The 22,086-nt window shown below is 45.0% G+C and overlaps 1 protein-coding gene across 2 annotated transcripts in view; it reads left to right on the top strand.

Moving 5' to 3' along the window:
- PRDM10 (PR/SET domain 10) overlaps positions 1-22,086 on the top strand; it is a 126,154-nt gene that overhangs the window by 60,614 nt on the left and 43,454 nt on the right. The window contains exons 5-11 of one of the 2 annotated variants that reach the window (XM_060250774.1): positions 5,794-6,040; positions 7,772-8,013; positions 9,706-9,909; positions 14,496-14,568; positions 16,368-16,485; positions 17,955-18,084; positions 19,862-20,086. In XM_060250774.1, the coding sequence (XP_060106757.1) occupies positions 5,794-6,040; positions 7,772-8,013; positions 9,706-9,909; positions 14,496-14,568; positions 16,368-16,485; positions 17,955-18,084; positions 19,862-20,086 (1,239 nt within the window). The remainder of the gene's footprint in view (positions 1-5,793; positions 6,041-7,771; positions 8,014-9,705; positions 9,910-14,495; positions 14,569-16,367; positions 16,486-17,954; positions 18,085-19,861; positions 20,087-22,086) is intronic. The other variant, XM_060250775.1, reaches the window with a different exon arrangement.

The raw sequence follows: 22,086 nt of genomic DNA, 5'->3' as shown, positions 1-22,086 counted from the left end.
TGTGATTCATATATGTCTTGTTTGATTTACAAAGGCGCACAGGCAGCACCAATATATTGAATAGCAGAAAGAAAACTGGCATCAGTTTTCAGATAGGAATGGGGGGGGGGGATGAATGCTTTCACACGGTTTTGTTGTAATAATTATTGAGACTCTATCCATTCAAACACCTTTTGGGTGCTGCGTTTTAAGCCATCATATGCAAGACCAAGCATGCAGGACTGACTGCAGCCATGCAGATCTGACTGATGGAAAATGCCACTGTATGAGGAAGAGTGTCTGTGGGATTTTAGACACCGGATCTGGTGCCTGCAGCTCAGAGCGTGAAATCCAAGTCTTTCTGTGCTCTGCAGCATTGCTGTGTTGTTACAGCAACCAACTGTGGAGCAGGATCTTCATGCAGATAGAGCCAGGTGAAAAATCCTGGGCCTTTTAGCTCTTTTCTGCTGACCAGGCAGGGGAAAAAGAAGATTTGGGGCAGTCGCCTGCAGTATTCTGTTATGTTTTCTGGGGAGCTGGGAAATCTTCCTGATCTACATTCTGTTCCAGTCAAGGAGAGTCAGCACCAACCACTGTAATAGCCATGGGCAGTAGTTTCCAAACTTTGATTACCTTGTCTGTTAAGGAACACTTGTCATGGAACTCCTCTGCTTTGCAAAGGCTTCTGGGGCATATTCTAGATTGCACAGTCAGATCATGCTGTGTGCCTCCTGGTCCTTGTTGTCACTATGCCCTGCAAAGTTCAACATGCATTGGCATATACTGACCTTCTCCTGTGGCTGTACATACCAGGGAAAGACCTGTAATGGTGGGCAAACTGACTTTCAAGGAGCTAGTCACCACTGATCTTTTTGAGGGAAACTCCCCATCCCTAAACAGTGTAGGGCAGACAACTTTAGCTTGGGAAATTCCTGGAGGTTTGGAGGATAGAGTCTTGGGAAGTGGGGATTGGGAAGGTGGGTATGATGCATAGAATCCACCTTCCAAAGCAGTCTGTTTCTCCAGGGGGAAAAAATCTCTGTAGCCTGGAGATCAGTTGTAACGCTGGGAAATCTTCAGGCTCCACCTAAATGATGACAACTCTGAATCAGTTTCTGAGGCTTTTCAAGGCTTTGTGGAACACAAATTGTACCCCCAACCCCCCCAGCAATTTTTGGTGCCTAGGGCTGTGAATGCTCTACAGATTTACAGTTGTTTCACACATTCAATGAATGTCACTATTTGGTGCAGAATTCTGCATCCCAAACTCCCAAAGCCAGATACACCCCCCCCACCACCAGATAAATCCAAAAGATTCTACTCCTGATGACTGGCTGTGCAGATAAAGATGAAGATATTGGATTTATATCCCGCCCTCCACTCCGAAGAGTCTCAGAGCAGCTCACAATCTCCTTTACCTTCCTCCCCCACAACAGACGCCCTGTGAGGTGAATGGGGCTGGAGAGGGCTCTCACAGCAGCTGCCCTTTCAAGGACAACCTCTGCCAGAGCTATGGCTGACCCAAGGCCATGCTAGCAGGTGCAAGTGGAGGAGTGGGGAATCAAACCCAGTTCTCCAAGATAAGAGTCCGCGCACTTAACCACTACACCAAACTGGCTCTCCTTGAACATAAACTTGAACATATATGAAGCTGCCTTATACTAAATCTGACCCACGGTCCATCAAAGTCAGTATTGTCTACTCAGACTGGCAGCAGCTCTCCAGGGCCTCAAGCTGAGGTTTTTCACGCCTATTTGCCTGGACCCTTTTTAGTTGGAGATGCCAAGGATTGAACCTGGGACCTTCTGCTTACCAAGCAGATGCTCTACCACTGAGCCACCATCCCTTCCCAAAGATAAAGGTAGTCCCCTGTGCAAACACCAGTCGTTTCCACCCGTGGGGTGGTGTCGTATTGTATTTTCATGACAGACTTTTTATACGGTGGTTTGCCATTGCCTTCCCCAGTCATCTACACTTTACTCCCAGCAAGCTGGGTACTCATTTTACCAACCTTGGAAGGATGGAAGGCTGAGTCAACCTTGAGTCGGCTACCTGAACCCAATTTCCACCATGATTGAACTCAGGTTGTGAGCAGAGCTTGGACTGCAATACTGCAGTTTACCACTCTGCGCCACAAGGCTCCTAACTTGTGGGGCAGTGCCCTGTAATCTCAGATGTCTCTTTTCTTGCAGGTATGGCAGTTCTCCATATAGCTTTCTGTTCTTCAGCATGACTAGAAGAAAAGTAACCAGCATTTCTGTACTTTTTGATTTGTGTAATATATTCAGGTTACAGAATGTGAGGAATCTTTAAAGCGGAATTTGGGTTTTCTTGTCATGAGATCAAAATTTATTAATTTTTAATGCAGGCTGCGCATAGCCCTCGTGGCCAGTGTTGTCTGTGGATTCCCTTGAGCCCTTATGTAAAACCTAGCAGAAGATTCTTACTTCAGGATTATTTTTTGATGGCTTGTTCCGGAGTGCTCTTAAAGCAGCCCCTCCCCCCCGCTTTCTTCATTATACTGACTTCTGCCTAATCTGCTGTGCACTATGGACATTTATCTCTTCTCTGTGTCAAGAATAAAATGCAGCGTTCTTCAAAATTAGAGCACCCGTTGCCCTAGGGTGATTATGAGGTTGCCTTTTGTTATTAGGGTTTTAGGTTTTAATTAGCTTGTTCCTTGCTGAACCCTGTGTTTGGAGTGCTTTGAGTATTGTTTTCCGTTGCTTTCATGGAGTGAGAAAATTATAGGCTGGATCATTTTCAGGGCACATTTTAATGTCAAACTAATTAAAGCAGAAAATGGAGACCCTGGGTGGCAACTTGAAGATGGAAGAAGGGAAAGGAGATGGGGAGCTGCCAGGTGCCTTTCTAAGAATTCGAAGGCTTGACGTTTCCATGCATTCTTTCTGCAGAACCTCCTCTTATTAACCATTTCCGTAGTGGTTTTATTATCCTAAATATTTTCACAAGGCTTAACCATAGACTGAGCACCGTATATTCTCACTTAGATGGGAGAACTAAAAAGGAGAGGTGATTGCTCACTTACAACCTCCCTTATGATTCATGTTGAAGAAGGCTCCTTCTGCCAGAGGAACATATCTCTGTGTGTGGAACAGGTCCACAAGATCCAACCACTTGAGTTCATGGCCAAACCACTCAGCTCACCCAGGCATCACTTGGACAATATTCATCAGACCTTCCTAGTTATCATTAATATAGAAGGTCTGGTTGTAGGGTTCCCAAGTCTCCTGTGGCCTCCGGTGAGGGACATTTTTCTTGTGCGTGCGGCGTGATGATGTCACCCGGAAGTGACGTCATTGCACCAGTGACATCGCTTGCTGGCTGCTCTAGACGTTTCAGGAAAAACTCTATGGTTTTCCCGGATGCTCTAGCGATTTGGGAGGGAAAAACTCTATGGTACCTATTGTGTCATAGAGTTTTCCCTCCCAAATTGCTAGAGCGTCCGGAAAAAAATAGCTTTCCCAGAAGTGCCTAGAGCAGCTGGCAAGCAACGTCGCCAGTTCAATGATGTAACTTCCAGGTGACATCATTGTGCTGGCGATGTTGGGGGAAGTTTCCCTTGCCGGCCCAATGTGGGACAGTGGATTGGGAACCTCCAGGGTGGGAAAGTCCCCGCCTGGCCCCGGGGGCATGGCAGCTCTATCTGGTCTACAAGCTCAGGGCCCATGACATTGCAAGGGTGATAAGAGATTGGGAAATTTTCCCTTCCAGGCCCCCCTCCATAGCTCTTATTGGCTCTCCTTCCCGGTTGCATTGTGGTTATATGCTTGGATATTTTTATAAATTTGTATATTTTTTTTTTAAAAATTGTTTTAATATTTGGATGCTTGCCACCTTGGGAACCCTGTTTGGGCGGAAAGGCAGCATAGATATGTTTTAAATTAGTGAAATAAAATAATCCCCCTGTCCAAGCTACTATAAGATCTCAAGGGGATTTGCAAGCCAGTTTGGCGATATCCCTTTGATTTCCCCCCTCTATTTAACTGACTTTCAGCAGTTCTCAGTGTTTCTAGAGCAATGAGTATGTTCAGTCCTTATCACGCCATTTTTAAGGGGAGGGATTTTTTTAAATTCTCAAACTAAGATTTTTCTGCATACCTGGAAAATTCCTGAGTGCTCAGAAATACAAGCCTGGCCTGCATGTGGGGCTTTTCTGTTGCCTTTATTATAAAGTTTGCTATTAGAGGGGACCTATTAGAGACCACTGTTCCCTCTAAGTGGAGTTAATGTGAGCTAGCTCGCAGCCTTTTAGCCTTCCACTCACACATTTTTGTCTCAGCTCATGAAAAATGGCCTCAGATCAAACTAATTTATGCAGTTAGCTTACAACTTTAATGCCAGTAGCTCACAAAGTTTTTGCTCGCAAGACTCCACAGCTTAGAGGGAGTATTGTTAGAGATCCGTAAGGAACCTCAGGAAGGCAGAAGGGGAAACAATTTGGAAACTCCTCTGCATTGGTACCCAAACCTTCCTTATTCGGAATTCTATAAATCTCAGGGGCGAACAGTCCAGTGTCTCCATCTCACTGTGCCCCACCTTAAACTGATTTGTAATTATTCTCAATATGTCATGCCTCCTAGAGCATACTCAGGCCTTATCAGGTCATTTTGATGGTTTATCTTTGATAATTTAAAAACTCATCTCTTTCTGCATACCGGGGGAGTCCTGTTGACTACACACCCCACCCACCTTGATGGCTGATGGCCTAGTTGAGTTGCTTTTGTGATTGGCACAGATCACCTGCTGTGCTATTAGAGCTACCAAATGAGGTTTTCACAGATGTTCCTCAGCCCCTTCCTGCCAAGTTCCGTAAAAATACACATGACACGGCTAGTGAAGCAGATGTGATGCAAGCACAGAACCCTGGGATTAAATCTGCAGGAGCCGCAGCCAGAACGCTTTTAATGTTCCACGGCAACAGGAGAGGCTTCAGTCTCCAGTTCTAAGCTTTCACTTCCACTGTACCTTTTTGTCCCTTCTTCAGTGGGATAACACTGGAGTGTTGCTTTCTGGGGTTGGTGGAGGATGCAGGCTAGCAAAGGGTTCTGTGGAAGAAGAGAATGCGAGGCATAAAAGCAACATGCATTTCTGCTGCCTTGGAAGCAAAAAAAAAATGTAATGATGTAGTTTTAAAGAAGTTTATAAAATTATTTCAAAACATTCTTCAGCCAGTGTACATACCTATTTGATGTAATTAACAAAACTCAGCTCCCATGCTGCCTTTAAGTAAGATGGTGAAGATGATATTGGATTTATACCCTGCCCTTCACTTTGAATCTCAGAGCGTCTCATAATCTCCTTTACCTTCCTCCCCCACAACAGACACCCTGTGAGGTGGGTGAGGCTGAGAGAGCTCTCCCAGAAGCTGCCCTTTCAAGGACAGCTCTGTGAGAGCTATGGCTGACCCAAGGCCATTCCAGCAGCTGTAAGCGGAGGAGTGGGGAATCAAACCCAGTTCTCCCAGATAAGAGTGCATGCACTTAGCCACTACTGGTACAACCAAGCCTTTTTCAGTTTCTGAGTAAGTGTGAATGGGCATTGGGTGATCTCACTTGCTTTGTAACATATGACAATCTGAGAAGAGCTTGCTGGAATAGCCTGAAATACTGGAGGGATTGGTCATTTGGCTACAAATCTGGATGCAAGTTTCACTATGTTCCTAAAGGGGCAAAGGGAGGAAGAGCCTGTCTTCATTTCCTCACTTCTAGTGGTGAATTACTTAGAGTAAAATCACTGTTCTTTTCTGGTTGGCTGTCCTGGATAATGGCATTTTTTGAAATCTTTTCTTAGGTGTCAATACCTGTGCATAACCAGGTGTTGCCTCCTATGGAGGCCGTAGATGATGCTACTCCTCTAGAACCTTTGCAGAACCCAATGGGTAGCATGGAAACAAAAGAGGAAAATGATGCAGATGAGGAAGATGATGAGGAAGATGACGAGGAGGACGATGATGAGGAAGAAGAGGAAGAGGGGGAAGATACAGATATGGATGAATGGGACCCTGATCCACCTCGCCCCTTTGATCCAAACGACCTGTGTAAGCCAACCAGGAAGTGCTTTGGTCTCTTGGTCTCATCTCCTTTCTGTGTGTTCACTTCAGCAGTTATAGCTGCATCTACACTGCAAGGATTCTTTGTCTTGCATTACTTGTCCATGTAAATTCAGCATAAACAAGGACAGCAGCAATTTTCTGCATGTTTCCCTCTGTCAGCTACAATTTTCCCTGCCTTTTCTCCTCATTGAAGGGCTTTTAAAGAAATTGGTAATTGTTATTGCACTATTTTATGTTTTCAAGTCAAGCTGGCTTATGGCAAGCCTGTAGGGTTTTCAAGGCAAGAGACTTTCAAAGGTGGTTTGCCGTTGCCTGCCTCCGTATTATTACCTTGGTATTCTGCGAAGGTCGCCCATCCAAATACTTGTCAGGGTTGACCCTGCTTAGTTTCTGAGATCTGATGAAATCAGGCTTCCCTGATTGCACTAACTGTGTCAAATACCAATTTTTCAAAAATAAAAGCCCCCAAAATCTCTGGTGGCAGGGTAGGGAAAATGGTGGTTCTGCAGGACTGCTGGGAGGAAAAGGGTGCTTGTGCGGGTAGGACCTCTGAAAATGCATGCAATTATCTGCTTGGTTTGCACTCCCTCTAAAAAGACTGGAGAAAAGCTGGTTTGGGAAAGAGCATACTGGACAGGAAAGGAAAAATTGGTGCACAATTAGACCACATCAAATTAAAAAAAAAAAAAATCTTCTCCAGTTTGGTAGCCCTGACTGAAAAAACTCTTTGTGGAGGCAGCCTGTGTGAATGAATCCAAACCCTTTTAATGTTTAAATGGGGCATATCTGTTTGCTGGACTGAGCTCTGCAATTGGCTTGGGTCCATCTGTGCTTGTAACCAGAAAATAAACATTGAGACAGATGAAGGGGAGTCTTGAAACTGCCACCGCAGAGCCAGAGAAGTGGGCAGAGAGCAGAGACAGCCAGCCGTTCATAGTAACTCAGCCCCACTATCTAATGTGTAGGGATAACAGAACACAAGATCTAGCACAGATCCATTGGTATTGGCACAAGAAGTTTCATCTTCACTACCCAGTTGCATTACTGCTTTTTCCTGCCAGCATGGTGTTGATGTTGTGGTTAATAGTAGCAAGGGATTTGTACCAGCAAGTAGAGCAGAACTGAGCTGCATAGTTTCTACACCACTTCAGGTGAAGCAGGGCCACATAAGGACCAGGGCATTGTGGAAGTGGGGGCTTAACTCTTAGCTCTGTGAAATTTCTGCAATCAAAACTGGTATTTCCAGATTACTTTTAGTTATAGTAGGGGAAAATACAGGTATCCATAGTATCCCTATTCTTGTCCCCTCACCGCCCCAGCTTAAAGTTGATTGCTGGAATGATGCAGGGTCAAGGAATTAACCCTTTACCTTTCCCATAAGTATATCTGCATTTCCTTCCTTCCTTCCTTCCTTCCTTCCTTCCTTCCTTCCTTCCTTCCTTCCTTCCTTCCTTCCTTCCTTCCTTCCTTCCTTCCTTCCTTCCTTCCTTCCTTCCTTCCTTCCTTCCTTCCTTCCTTCCTTCCTTCCTTCCTTCCTTCCTCCCTCTACAGATCCCCAGCCACACATGGTAGTTTGAGCCATAAAAACTCTGAATGAATGGGGCACAGACAGCAAATATTTGATTCAGAATGGCTGTGTGCTTTGCTGCTTTTTTGTGGTAGTGGATGTGAGGTAACATAACTTATTCGTATCCTTTTTTTAACTGTGTGTTTCAGGGTGTGAAGAGTGTAATAACGCTCATCCCTCTGTTTGCCCCAAGCACGGACCCTTGCACCCGATTCCAAACCGGCCAGTATTAACAAGAGCGAGAGCCAGCCTCCCCTTGGTCCTTTACATAGACAGATTCCTAGGAGGAGTGTTCTCCAAACGACGCATTCCCAAGCGCACACAGTTTGGCCCTGTGGAAGGACCTCTGGTCAGGCAGTCAGAGCTGAAGGACTGCTACATCCATTTAAAGGTAAAGATGCAAAATTTGCTGTATGCATTGTTTGAGATACAAATTTCTGCCCACTAATTTCCTTTTTCAGAGTCTTGAGATTGCAAGAAATGTAAATATGACTGTATATTCATGCATGCCAAATGCTGGTATCAGAGAGAGAATTCACATAATCTGTATAATAGAAGTGCCCTTGCTTTCTGTATGAATGAATTCCATTGACCAATGGCTGGCTTTTATTTGCTTTATCTTTCTTATTGTCAGAAACAAACAAGAATCTTGCAGCACTTGAAAGACCAATGAACTATTAACGGGGAAGAATCTGCTTTTTCAGATGCGTGAAGTAGATTATTCATCCCCAATTAACGAGATTATTTGAAAACAGGACATTTGTATATCTTTCCTTCAAATCAGGAGATTTGAAGGCTAGGTCAAATAGTTAAAGTAATTGTTCTCAAACTCTGTTGCGTAGGCCGTGACACTCTAGCAAGTGAGTTGCCAGGAAAAAGGAGGAGAACCAGTGTGGAGTAGGAGAGGAAGCTTTGGGAGACTTGATGACAGACAGGACTACCTGTGCATAACATGTGAAATAGTCACAAAATACAGCCTATTCCTTAGGTGAATATTTATAAATGTTAAACATTTCAAAATAAAATAGAAACATTCCCCATTAATAGATATGAGATTCATGCATTTTATATTGGGAAGGGGGAAAAGTAACCCATATACTTTTAGTCAGCTATGCTTGCCATCTGCAAATATTTAAATCTGAGGATTGGGGCCACATAGAGGCTAAAGAGATTTTTTCCTGCACACTTGGAACACTCCCCAGGTTTGCAGAAAAATCTGAAAATAAAAAAGCTACACACAGGGGGGATTAAATCTTCTGAAAATTAAAGTAGTGTTCTCTGCACAAGCAGGGGGGGGGGGGTGGAGCTGAGGGGGAAGGGAAGGGACTTCAATGAGATATAATGCCACAGAGTCCACCTTCCGTGGTGGTCATTTTCTCTAGGGGAACTGATCTCTGTCACCTGGAGACTGGTTGCAATTCCAGGAGATTTTCAACCAACACCTGGAGATTGGCAGCCCTATGTTGACAGTCCTAGGCTAGATAAGCCAATAGTGTAACTCAATATAAAGCAGCCCTCTCTCCACCCAGCGCAGGCTTTTTGGTGTGCCCTAACTCTGGTGCCATAGGTGATCACTTAGTTTTGCTTAGTAGTCAAGCTGGCCTTCCTGACTGTTAAAACAAAACATTATAAAAATCAGGGCTTTTTTTGAGCAGGAACACACAGGAATACAGTTCTAGCTGGCTTGGTGTCAGGGGGTGTGGCCTAATATGCAAATGAACTTCTACTGGGCTTTTTCTAGAAAAAAGCCCTGTGTGAGACCAATGGTGATGTCAGTAGGTGTGGCCTGATAATCAAATGAGTTAATGCTGGGCTTTTTCTACAAAAAAAAGCCCTGATAAAAAGAATTCATAAAAACAAAACCTAAAATAAAATACATATTTTAAAATCACATAAAATATTGATTAAAACATAGGAGATATCATTGAAGGAATGCCAGGCCAGAATAAATAAATAACTAGAAATCTTCACCTGCTGACAAAATACGATGATGGAAAACAGTGACAAAAGCTGTTTGTTTCTTTGTAAGCCCTGTTTTCTAGATTTGTTTCTTTGTTGTTGTTTTTTACAAATTTTGCCTCAGGTGTCCCTCGAAAAGGGTGACCGAAAAGATTGGGACCTGCAGGAAGATCTGTGGTTTGAGCTGTCCAGCGAGGCTCTTTGCAACTGGATGATGTTTGTGCGACCTGCTCAGAACCATCTAGAACAGAACCTCGTCGCCTACCAATATGGCCATCATATTTATTTCACGACCATTAAAAATGTTGAGCCTAAACAGGAACTCAAGGTATGGGACAACCTGTTACACAGCGTTTTCAGCAGAGTAGAAAGAGCGTGAATTTGTTTGACTAAACAGCCCAGCTTCAGACCTTGCTAGAATGTCTCTATAACATCTTTGCCCTTGGCTGAAATGGTGGGTGGCATTTCCATCAGGAGGTTTGGCTGACTGGTTATACACGGGAAGGAAAGGACCCACATGTGTATACTTTCCATGCACACAGACTCTGTGCTTATGAGCCTGCGGTCTCATGGGGTGGGGGGGAACCGAGGCCAGCTTCCTCCTTAGGCATGTTGATTGCAGCACACAGCATGCCAGGTGTTGAAGTTTAGAGTCTCTACTTTTTACTGTGTCACCACCTGGCCACTTCCTTTCTGGGATGCTGTGATAGTTTGTCATGAATGCTCACTGCAGAGACCTGTCACTCATAAATTTGAGTTTGTTTCCAATATGGCTGCAAGCTTGAATGTATCAGTCATTTAAAGCTTCAGTGCATTAATTGGCAGGAGCTGGTTTTAAACTGATTAAAACTGGCTCCTGCCAATTAATGCGCTGAAGCTTTAGATGATTAGCATACTCAAACTTGCAGCCATATTGGGAGCTAAGCACATTTTTGTTACCACGGGCTACTTTGGTTCTGGTGCATAACTCCCTCATCACCATGCTTCCCACACGCTTCATGGATTGTAAACCTTATTTACACCATGACTTCAGTCCCTAGCTAAGAATGGAGCCATGTTTTTTTAATTCCACCGGCATCTATATGGGATAGGCGTGTAAAAATGCTCCGGCCTGGATAGCCCAGGCTAGTCCGGACTCGCCGGATCTCAGAAGCTAAGCTTGGTTGGTCCTGGCTGGCATTTGGAAGGGAGACCACCAGGGAATGCCAGGGTCATGAATTTATTTATTTTTTAATTTATTTTATTTAATTTATATCCCGCCCTCCTCGCCAAAGGCAGGCAATGGCAAACCACCTCCGAACATCTCTTGCCTTGAAAACCCTATGGCAGTGGTGGGCAAACTTGCTTAACCAAAGAGCCACATAGAATAAGTGTCAGATGTTTGAGAGCCACAAGACATGAACGCCAGATGTTTGAGAGCCACAAGAAAGGAAGAGAGGGAGGAAAATGGATGGGAGAGGGGGTGGAAGAAGAAGAAGACTGCAGATTTATACCCCACCTTTTTCTCTGAATCAGAGACTCAGAGTGGCTTACAATCTCCTATATCTTCTTCCCCTACAACTGACACCCTGTGAGTTGGGTGGGGCTGAGAGGGCTTTCACATCAGCTGCCCTTTCAAGGACAACTCCTGTGATAGCTATAGCTAACCCAAGGCCATTCCAGCAGCTGCAGGTGGAGGAGTGGGGAATCAAACCTGGTTCTCCCAGATAAGAGTCCGCACACTTAACCACTACACCAAACTGGAAAGAGAGGTGGAAAGAAAGCAACTTTAATTTTAAATGCATTCTCCAAGCCTCTGGCTGGCTTGGCTTGGAGAAGTGATTTAAAGAGACAAATGCCTTCTTCCAAGCTGGCTGATAGGGTAGGGTGGGGGGCTTCAAGAGCCACACAATATCTGTGAAAGAGCCACGTGTGGCTCCTGAGCCGCAGTTTGGCCAACCCTGCCCTATGGGGTTGACGTAAGTCAGCTGTGACTTGATGGCAGCAACAACAAATATAGCAATAAAATTGAGAAAGTGTGGGTAGGAAGGGATAATCCTTCTAAAGAGGCTCCAAGGAGGGAGTGGGCAGGACCACCTATTCACTAGGATGGATATGGGTTTCCATGCAAAAGCATGGAAACCTCTGCCCTGGACTGTTTGCTGATAACGTCTCTGTATGATGCCTTGAGGACTTGATTATGAAATCACAATTCCCCGGGCTTTTGTTCCAAGGCAGTCACCTCATCTATACAAACAGGGAACTCCCAGTTGTATTGGTCACATCAGTGTGTTGATAATCATAGAGTCATTTTCAGGCCACCATGGAACAGTGTGATGTCCTTCCAGCAAATATAGCAGCCCTGCTGTTAACCTGACTGCTTACACTGGGATGGAAAGAGAAGCAGGCCAGGAGCTCTCAGTCTTGCCTGTGGTTGTATTTCAGTGTATTTCAGCCACCAGCCTACCCCTTGGAAGTCTAAACAGAAGAAGAAGAATTACAGATTTATATCCCGCCCTTCTCTCTGAATCAGAGACTCAGAGCAGCTTATAGTCTCCTATATCTTCTCCCCCCACAACAGACACCCTGTGAGGTGGGTGGGGCTGAGAGGGCTCTCCCAGCAGCTGCCCTTTCAAGGACAACCTCTGCCAGAGCTATGGCTGACCCAAGGCCATTCCAGCAGGTGCAAGTGCAGGAGTGGGGAATCAAACCCGGTTCTCCCAGATAAGAGTCAGTGCACTTAACCACTACACCAAACTGGCTCTAAACAAAGCGGAAGTCTGGTCTAAACAAAGGCCCTACTAGTTTTACACATCTCTAGTAGTTGGTAGTTGGTTTCTTTTAAATCTTAAGATTAATGTGCACCAAAGCAGCTTATTTATAACATCCTTGGTGGCACTTAGCTCTCTACCTGCCTGTGAATATGAGTGGCTCTTCCCCACATTTCCTAGAGTTTTGTTGACTAATGTGGTGCCATTTTCTTCAATCAGTGTACCTTCGAGGTTTGAAACTTGGCCCGTGCCTGTAATCATCTGACTTTAGTGTTGGTGATCCTAATCATTGTGGAGTTATTTTTATCCCATGTTAAAAACAAATCAAGTGGAGCGTAGAGGGAACAGTTGGGGAAAATTAGCTTTTAATTTTCAGTAATGCAGCTTGAGAAGTGGAGGGCAGTCGAAAGAAAAGCTTTGCCATCTGGGGCTTTATTAATTTGTTCTGTTTTCCCTGATTATGGTGCAAGGCAGGGGGAAAAATTGAAATCAGAGCCTAAATCCCTCCTATACGTGGTCTCAAGAGTCCAAGCAGAAATCTTTAGGGTGGGATTGGGCCTCCAGCCCTGCTATACTCCTCTCCACTCAAACTGTGGTGCGTTGTGCATAATAACCAACAATTGCCCACTGGAGGGGGGGCCTGGCAGGCTAATCCTTCTACCAGGGTTGCCAACTCCAGGTTGGAAAATTCCTGGAGATTTGGGGGCAGAGCGTGGGGAGGCTGGGGTTTGAGAAGAGAATGGACCTCAGCAGGGTGTCATGCCATAGAGTGCACCTTTGAAAGCTGCCATTTTCTGTAGTGGGACTAATCTCTGTCACCTGGAGATCCATTGAAATTTTGGAAGATCTCCAGGCCCCACCTTGAGGCTGGCAATGTGACTTTGTAAATTCAATAACTTTTTTCTGAAACTTCCTGCACACACGTAAACACTATTAGCCAAGTCTGTGGTCTGGCCCTGTGTGCAAAGTTCTCGTTGATCTCTTAAAGCACAGTGTAAATGTTGCTGTTAATGCTATTGTAGCTGGTGCTGTTCTGTTTATAGTAGCTAAAGGTGGGCTTCACACCGATAAAAAGAAAATCCACAGGGTAGAACCAAAGCCCAAAAGAATGTAGAGACATCAGGCAGGCATCAAGGAAGCATATTGGGATCCCATAATAACCCCAAAGGCTCCATGTAAATGGATCAGTGGCCATCACAAGCAGTCAAGGAGGAGAAGTTGGAGCTGGATTTGACTTGCTTCCCCCAGCTGCCAGCTTCTCTCTTCTATTACTATATAGGAGAGAGCAGAGAGGCAAGCAGATAAAGAGTGTGGAGGAAAGAATGGGTGGGTGGATGGACAAGGAAGACCAGGAGGCCTGATAGACAAGCAGGCCAACCAGCTAGGTGGCAGAGAAGGGAAGACAGTGGTGTGTATGTGTGTGTGTGTGTGAAATAGTGGAGGAGGATACAGAGCCAGGGCCAAGGCAGAAGTGGAAGTCATTGGCAGGGGGAGGAATGGGATTTCCTCCCCCTTATTTGTTCTCAATTGTTTTCTTTGAGGCTTTACGAAAAGTTAAAATCCTAGATCCAAGGGAAGAGTGGCACATTCTACTTTGCAATAATGCACATGGCATTTTGAAAAAAACACTTTCTTTTTTTGGTGAGGCAATGAATGAATGGAGAAATTGAGATGCCTGTCCATGCTTCCTCTCTGAGGATCTGCCATACAGTGTGTGAAATTACAGAAAGAAATCCCCATAGGAGCAGCCTCTTAAGAATATTCTTGGCATGATGATCTTAAAAGGCCTCCTGGCACTTATATAACAATTTGTTCTTGTGGCTTGTACTTAAATTCATCATTCTTTTCACGTCAGGGTCAGCCATGTATGAAATGTACAATAAAATGCTAGTGATTACTGGTTCTGAAGAGCATCAGTGCAAGGTGGCAACAGGATGTGGGTTGGAATTTCCACTGTGCTCCCATGGCCTTTAACCGATCCCTCTCAGTCCAACCTACTGCACCATTTTCTTATGAGGATCAAATGGGATAATCTGCATGCACATTGCCCTGAGCTCCTTGGAGGAAAGGCAGGATTCAAATATGATCGGTCAGTGATGACGTCATTCACTTTTTGGAGCCCATTGAGAAATGTTCTTTTTAATTCTGTGTGTATCCACTGCAGGTGTGGTATGCTGCCTCATACGCCGCATATGTGAATCAGAAGATCCATGATATAACTGAGGAGGAAAGGAAAGGTATTTTCCTTTCATTTTTCCAAAGAATTTTAAAAAGATATTGTGGGTTTTTCCCCCTTATAACCCATAAAAACAGACACAGTTTTGCATGCCTACTTCCAGCTGAACTCAAATAGGGATTTTATTTGTTAGGGCTCCGTTATCATACACTCTCTTCATTGCTAAAAACAAGTATGCACACTTAGCTATTTCTAGTAGCCCAACTTGCCTTTTCCTGATGTACCTGGTCATAAATACTGCTGGCAAATGTGACCCACCCTTAACCTGGTCCTGGAGTAGGAATGAAAGGGTCGCAGTGCCCAAGCATTGTACGTGGGGGGTATCCTCTGCTAGGGCTCATGGAGACTGGGCTTTATGTATATAGACTTTATATAATATAAAGTCTATTATATTTCAGAAATAAAGCAAAGCCATTTCTTTCATGGCTCAAGCGAGTTTATGTATGAAATCGGATCAGGAAGAGAGCGGCATATTACAAGTTTGTACTGGGCGAAAAATGAATGATGCATGAGCCTTACATGATAAGAGTTTGGGTTTGGGATGGGTCAGCGCTTGGATGGGGAGCCTCCTGGGCTTCCTACAAAAGCCACCTCAAGTTCCATGATGGAAGATTGGTGGGATGTACATATAATTATTAAAAATAATATCCCCGTATTATGGGCGTACACAGGGCTTGTTTTTGTAGAAAAAGTGCAGCATGAACTTATTAGCATATTAGGCCACACCCCCTGACATCACCATTGTTTCACACGGGACTTTTTTGTAGAAAAAAACCAGCAGGAACTTATTTGCATATTAGGCCATGCCCCCTTACACTAAGCCAGCCGGAACTGTGTTCCTGCTCAAAAAAAGCCCTGGGTGTACAGCCATCATCAGCTTGAAACCTTACCAAAATGAAGGACATTGTCTGCTGCACTTTACAGATTTTGTCTGGTTTCTATTTTGACTAGTGAGAGATCCAGGAGGGTTCAAGGGGGGAGATTTCACGTCCCCACTCCCTCTCTACACTTGCTCTTTAACTGCCCCTCCCCCCCAGTTGTTTGGCCCATTTATCTTCTGTGTTTCACTATGGCACAGAATTTGAATGACTGGCTTGTAAAACAAAATGCTGGTCTCTAGTCCTCTATTCAGTCTTCATGACTTAGTCATGTCTGAAAATGTGCTTGCCTTGGATGCACTCTCAGGCACATATCTTCCATGCAGGTCCAGGTATTTCAATGAGACTTTGGAGGACTGCATCCCATGTCTGACCAAGCTGTAGTAATCAGGAATTACCTTGCATGCATTTTTCTCTTAGCTTCTGATTCTTTTGCCCTGTCCATATGTTCCTTCTGCCTCTCAGCAATCCATTAATTTGCTCCTTGCCAAAAATGCTGTGTTGTACAGAAACCAGAATATCAGATGCAGAGGAAACCATGCACATTAAATGAGTTTATGCAAAAGTAGTGCAGAATTTGAATTAGAACTGTCACAGTTCATAGCTAACAAAGCACTGTCCAGAGGCCAATATTCCAAATAGGTTTGTTGAGGGGAGGATTCAGAAAGCATGTCTACAACATTTGTGTGCCTTCTTCTCTGAATGTTTGCTGTCGTCTTTGCCCTTCTAACACTGACCTGTGTCACAGGAGTGCAAAATGTAAGCCAGCCAGCAAAAGATTTGTAGAGCATGTTTCTTAATCATCCCGATCTCCACCATGCACTGAAGTACAGGAGGAAAATGTCTTTGGCAGAAATGTGGAAAGCGTAAATTGTTGGTGTCTAAAAGTTCTGTCATCAGTTGGTCTAATTTGAAAATGCAGTTCTCCGAGAACAAGAGAAAAACTGGCCGTGCTACGAGTGCAACCGACGGTTCATGAGCTCCGAGCAGCTCCAGCAGCACCTCAACTCCCATGATGAAAAGCTGGACTTCTTCAGCAGGTATTTAGTAATATGCAAAAGCTGAGTTTTCCAAAGATGCATGCTGCCTTCTACAAGCACAGAGTGGACTGCTACGCTGCCCCCTTGGAAAGACGATAGCACTGTTCTGTTCTAGGCATTCAAGGGGCTCTGTTGCCACAGTCAGCCAAGAGCCTTCAGAGCCAGCTTCCTGTTTGGTGTGGTTTCCTCTTTGGTGGTAGGGAGTGGCTAACAATTGGCTAGCCACCAGGGCTGGCCCTAGACCGTCTGTCACCCTAGGCAAGGCTAACTTCCGGCACCCCCCACCAGTGTTCCCTCTAAGCTGTGAGCAAAAATTCTACTTTGTGAGTTACTGGTATTAAAGTTGTGAGCTACTGCATAAATTAGTGTGCTCTGGGGTCATCCTTCCTGAGCTAAGACAAAAATGCGTGAGCTGGCGGCTGAAAATCTATGAGCTAACTCACGCTAACTCAGCTTAGAGGAAACACTGCCCCCTGCCCCTGCACTGATAGCATCACTGAATCACATGGGGGTGCCCAATTTGGTGCCCCCATAGGGCCTAGTTTGTTTAGTGGCAGGGTTGGCCCTGCTGGCCACAGTATTTGGCTAGACAAGTACTTTGAGCCTCAGGCTTGTCTTTTGTGACAATCATGAACTTCTGTCTTAGATCTTCCTTTCTCTGTTGGATGATCAATGGCTAGCAAATAAAGGGATTCTATGGCCCTGGGTTCAGAAGCTGGTACATAACAGCTTCCTTCTGCATTGGGGGAACTGAATGGCAGAAGTAGATTGATGTCATCTCCTAGTAACAAGAAATCCTGTCAAATAAGAGGTGGCAAAAAGAGAGGTGTCTTGGAGCCTATAGCCTCATGAGAAGGTGAGGGAGCAACCTGGGATTGGGCAGGCTGGCGGGTGAGCAGTGTGGTATGTGTTTGTGATAGGGGGCAGGCATTCCTGCCATCTGCCTTGGCATGTTTCCCGCCATGGCAGCAACTAGGACAGTGTCCCAGAGGCAGTGTATCTCTGAATACCAGGTGCTGGGGACAAACAACAGAGCAGAGCAGATGCCTTCTGGCCCAGCTTTTGAGCATAATATAGGCATCTGTCTGGTCACTGCTGAAAACCCAATGCTGGAGTAGGCACGCCCATCATGCAGCCTCTTCCCATATTCGGATTACCACAAAAGTATATTTCATTGGCTGCTGATGGAGTCCTGTTCTTTGCTGCCAAGCTATTTTCAGATTTTTATAGTTTAGGCCTTCACTAAATATACTGTAATGGTTGAGTGTTTGAAAAGACTGAGAGAAAATTATATATAATTCGTATTTCTCTGATAGTATGTCTGTATAAATTTTATTTTTTCAAACATTGCTTCCCCCCCACCCTGAAAGCATGTTTTGTGTAAAAATAAATTTTAAAGAGGAGAAAAGACTGAGAGAATTACAAATCCTTTTTCTCTTACCCAACATTCTGTACATTTTTTTCCCCAGAGCACGAGGCAGAGGTCGTGGACGCGGAAAGCGAAGGTTTGGACCAGGCAGGCGACCAGGTCGCCCTCCCAAATTCATGCGTTTGGAAGTAACCAGTGAAAACGGGGGGAAATGTGCAGAAGGGACACAGGTATACTCAGTGGGATCAGCTAAAGGAGATCAGAGTAGCTTCCATTGAAAATGGAGGATGACTTCCCCTAATTTGATCCCTTATCATTCCCTGAAAATGGAGGACAACTTTCCGTAATTGCATCTGTCCATCTCCTAAAAATGAGATAAGAACATAAGAGAAGCCATGTTGGATCAGGCCAGTGGCCCATCCAGCCCAAGACTTTGTGTCACACAGTGGCCAAAACCCAGGTGCCATCAAGAGGTCTACTAGTGGGGCCAGGACACTAGAAGCCCTCTCACTGTGGTCCCCCACATACCAAGAATACAGAGCATCACTTCCCCAGACAGAGAGTTCCATCTATACCTTGTGGCTAATAGCCACTGATGGACCTCTCCACCATACATTTATCCAATCCCCTCCTGAAGCTGTCTATGAGAATTGCATCATCCCCTAAAAATGGAGGATGACTTACCCAAATTACACCTCTCATCATCAGTGGCTATTAGCCACAATGTATTGATGGAACTCTCTGTCTGGGGCAGTGTATTCTTGGTGCTTGTGTGTGTAGGGGGAGGAAGACAGTGGGAGGGCTTCTAGTATCCTGGCCCCACTGATGGACCTCCTGATAGCATCTGTTTTTTTGGCCTCTGTGTTATGCAAAGTGTTGGACTGGATGGGCCATTGACCTGATCCAACATGGCATCTCTTATGTTCCCCTCAGCCATGGAAAGCTGATGCAGAACTAACTTTATAACACAAATCCAGGTACCTGGAATGAGAACTGAAAGACTTCTTGCCCTTAACAGGTGTCTGGAGACAGCAAGTTCTGGAAATCCCCGGCATGGTTCAAGTGTCATGGCAAAATTTGTCATTAATGAGCAAGCCTTGGGCTTCATGCCCCATTTCCTCCATGGCACTTGGTAGAATCATAGAATCATAAAGTTGGAAGGGACCTCTAGGGTCATCTAGTCCAATCCCCTGCACAATGCAGGAAACTCACAAACACCTCCCCCTAAATTCACAGGATCTTCATTGCTGTCAGGTAGCCATCCTAATGTTGAGCCGGAAACTCTTTTGATTTAATTTCAACCCATTGGTTCTGGTCCTACCTTCTGGGGCCACAGAAAACAATTCCACACCATCCTCTTTATGACAGCCCTTCAAGTACTTGAAGATGGTGACCCAGCAAGAGCTGAGCCAGCCTTCTTTTATGTGCTCAGCACAAAACCAGCACAAGACTGGGTCTGCCAGTCCACCGCATTGTTAAAAGCAACAGCCCTGCCCTCAAGAAAGGAATTCACACACCATGCCCTGTGAATTTTGGAGTTTTCATTCATGATTTTAGGATAAAGCAAGTGTGAATGAGTGTTATACTTACATCCACACATTGCAGCAACCTAACCAGTCCATTCCTGATGAAAATGGCACTTGACAACTTGCTTTTGATCTAGCTGCCTGCCTCCAAAGACTTCCCATTTGTGCAGCAGCTTCAAGGAAGAGGTCTCTTCTCCCACCAGTCAATCCCACTCTCTTCTCCCACAGTCAGTCATGTCTGTGTTGCTTTTTGCTGTGTGTGAATTACAAATGTGCAAGGAGCAGGATGGGTACTCAGTGGGATAAGGAAGGACAGTCTTGCAAAATCTCTCCCTCCCTTCTTCTGGTAGGGGTGCATGCGTACCCTCAAGCTAACACAACAGGCACAATCATTTAAAAACTTCAAAACACAGCCTTCACTTGCCAACCTGTTGTAGCAGCCACAATAAATAACCTGCACCTCTCTGACTTGGGATTTCAGGATTTGCTGCATTTCTCCAGCAAGGGGCAGTTTGAGGAGGCTGGACAAGCCCCACTGAATGGCCTCGACCAACCAGAACAGACGCCTGCCCCACCGGAGACCCCATCCACATTGGACCCCCAGCCCGAGAGCCATCCGTTGCAGCTCCAGCCGCATGAACCAACTGTGGTGCCTACCCAGAGCACCATTACTGAAAACGACATGCGGCGTGCAAAGCGTATCCGGGTAAGCGAAGGACATGGCAGCCAGTTGGAACTGTGTGTATTCTGCTTGTCTCTAGGTTATCAGTCAGCACAGCCACCACTCTTACTGGCCCTATTCTGTGACAGTGGCCTGACTTGTGGGAATTAAGCGGGCAAAACTCTTCCTACACCCATACCCTGAATCAGATTGGCCCCCTCATTAATAGCTGGTTGTTGGACTGCTGTCTAAAGGCACAGGAACAAGGATGGTTAAAAACTTAAGCAGATCTTCTTTCACAGTGTTAAATAATTTCCTATTAAATACAAGACTCTGGCATCTTGTACACAGGGTAACTTTGGCAAAATGAAACCTGTGAAATCTGCATGTTTGGTACTGAGCATAGAATTTGAATATCTTTGGTGCCAAATCAGAAAAAGGGGCAGAATACACACAACTCCCCTGATGCTCTCTTGCTTGCCTTTTCCCATCTTGGTTTGCCTGCTAGTTACTGTTGGCCTTTTACCTTTCATTGGTGTCAGTTTTTAAAAACTTCCTACGTGACATTTCAGGCTGAGGACATCACGTTGCTTGCAAAAAACAGAAGACGGCAAAGAGTTTGCAGAAGCTTGATATTGTCTGCTAGTTACTGCCGGCCTTTCAACTTTCTATCGGTGTCAGTCTCTAAATGCCCATCCGACATGGCATTTTGGGCTGAGTGCATCCTGGGGCTGTAAAAAGACAGACAGGTTTTGCATAAAGAGCGTGGTGCCTCCTGAGATTCTGCAGGGGGACCGGAGTCCAGATGGAATTGATTTGAGTCATGGAGCTTGATGATTCTTTCCTGGAAACCTCGTCCATCCAGGATGGCAGGCGGGAGGATTCCAGGCAGCCAATTGAGGTGGTGTGGATTAATGGGTTGCTCAGTACTGAGAGAGAGAGAGAGAGAGAGAAATATTTGCTGCGGGAGCCCTTGCCAAGGAGGCACATTGACCCTGCCTGGTGTCTGGTCTTCTTCTCTCCTAAGGCAAAGATTGTCTTTAACGATAATTTTTTTTTTCCTGGGGGCAGCAGGCTTCTCCTCCCGCCTTGTGAGATTAAATTCTGTGTTGAGTAGTCTGCATTTGGAAAATGAACCCTTTGAACCCGTGCTTTCTGGCAGCTGCATGCTCCTCAGCTATCAAACATAAGGAGAAGAGAATTGTTCCGATGAGCAATCCTCCGGCCTATTCGGCTTGGTAACAGTTCTGTAGCTTAAAATCTCTTTTTGACGCACCTCCCCCTTTTTCCATGAATGTGATTTCCATTTCTAAAGGAAACAGCTGCAAGCAGGAGGAGCCCCTGTTCATTTACAGCGCTAGAAGGCATGTTAAAAAGAAGTCTGTGGTTGCCCTTAAGAGGGAGATGGAGCAAGGTTTAAATTAATTACACTAAAATAAATCCAGGGCCATTAAAGAGGTCATTCCACAGACGCGATACTTTGCTAAGAGCCAAACTTAGCCCAGTTCCCACTGGTTCCCGTTGGGTGAGGGGTTTTTCACCTTCCTCAGCGCAGAAGCAGCACGGCGTACTGAATAGTCCTTGCTGATATAATTTGTTCTTCAAGAATCTACTCACGTATGAAAAACTGTTTTAAAAATCACCCACTTTCTCACATGGGAAGATTTTAGAACATGGTAGAACAAGATGAGATGAGAACTGACTTTAAATAGCTCTTGGAAAAGAATATATTTGTCTTCAGCCTGAAATGCATACAGTTAGACTGAATGTGTTGTGAAAAGTACCTGGGTATTCAAGATTGGGTAATATTTTATACCCATCGTCTTACTTGAGAAGATCCTGCGTGGCAGCTTGATTGGGACTGCTGCTTGTGCAGTTTGGCTTTTCAGCACAGCAGGGTCAGTTAAGCTCTGCCATAAGAGTTTGCTTTGTTTCCTGGGACATCAGGCACAATTCATGTGCCTCTCAGCCCTGTACTTTGCTCTCTTCTGAATGCAACACAGGATAGTCTGACCAATCAAAAATTCAAGAGTGCAAGTTTCATG

The sequence above is a fragment of the Heteronotia binoei genome, chromosome 12 (genome assembly GCF_032191835.1).
Source record: "Heteronotia binoei isolate CCM8104 ecotype False Entrance Well chromosome 12, APGP_CSIRO_Hbin_v1, whole genome shotgun sequence".
NCBI classification, from domain to species: domain Eukaryota; kingdom Metazoa; phylum Chordata; class Lepidosauria; order Squamata; family Gekkonidae; genus Heteronotia; species Heteronotia binoei.
The sequence above is the reverse complement of the archived record's forward strand: the minus strand, read 5'-3'. Positions and strand labels throughout refer to the sequence as shown.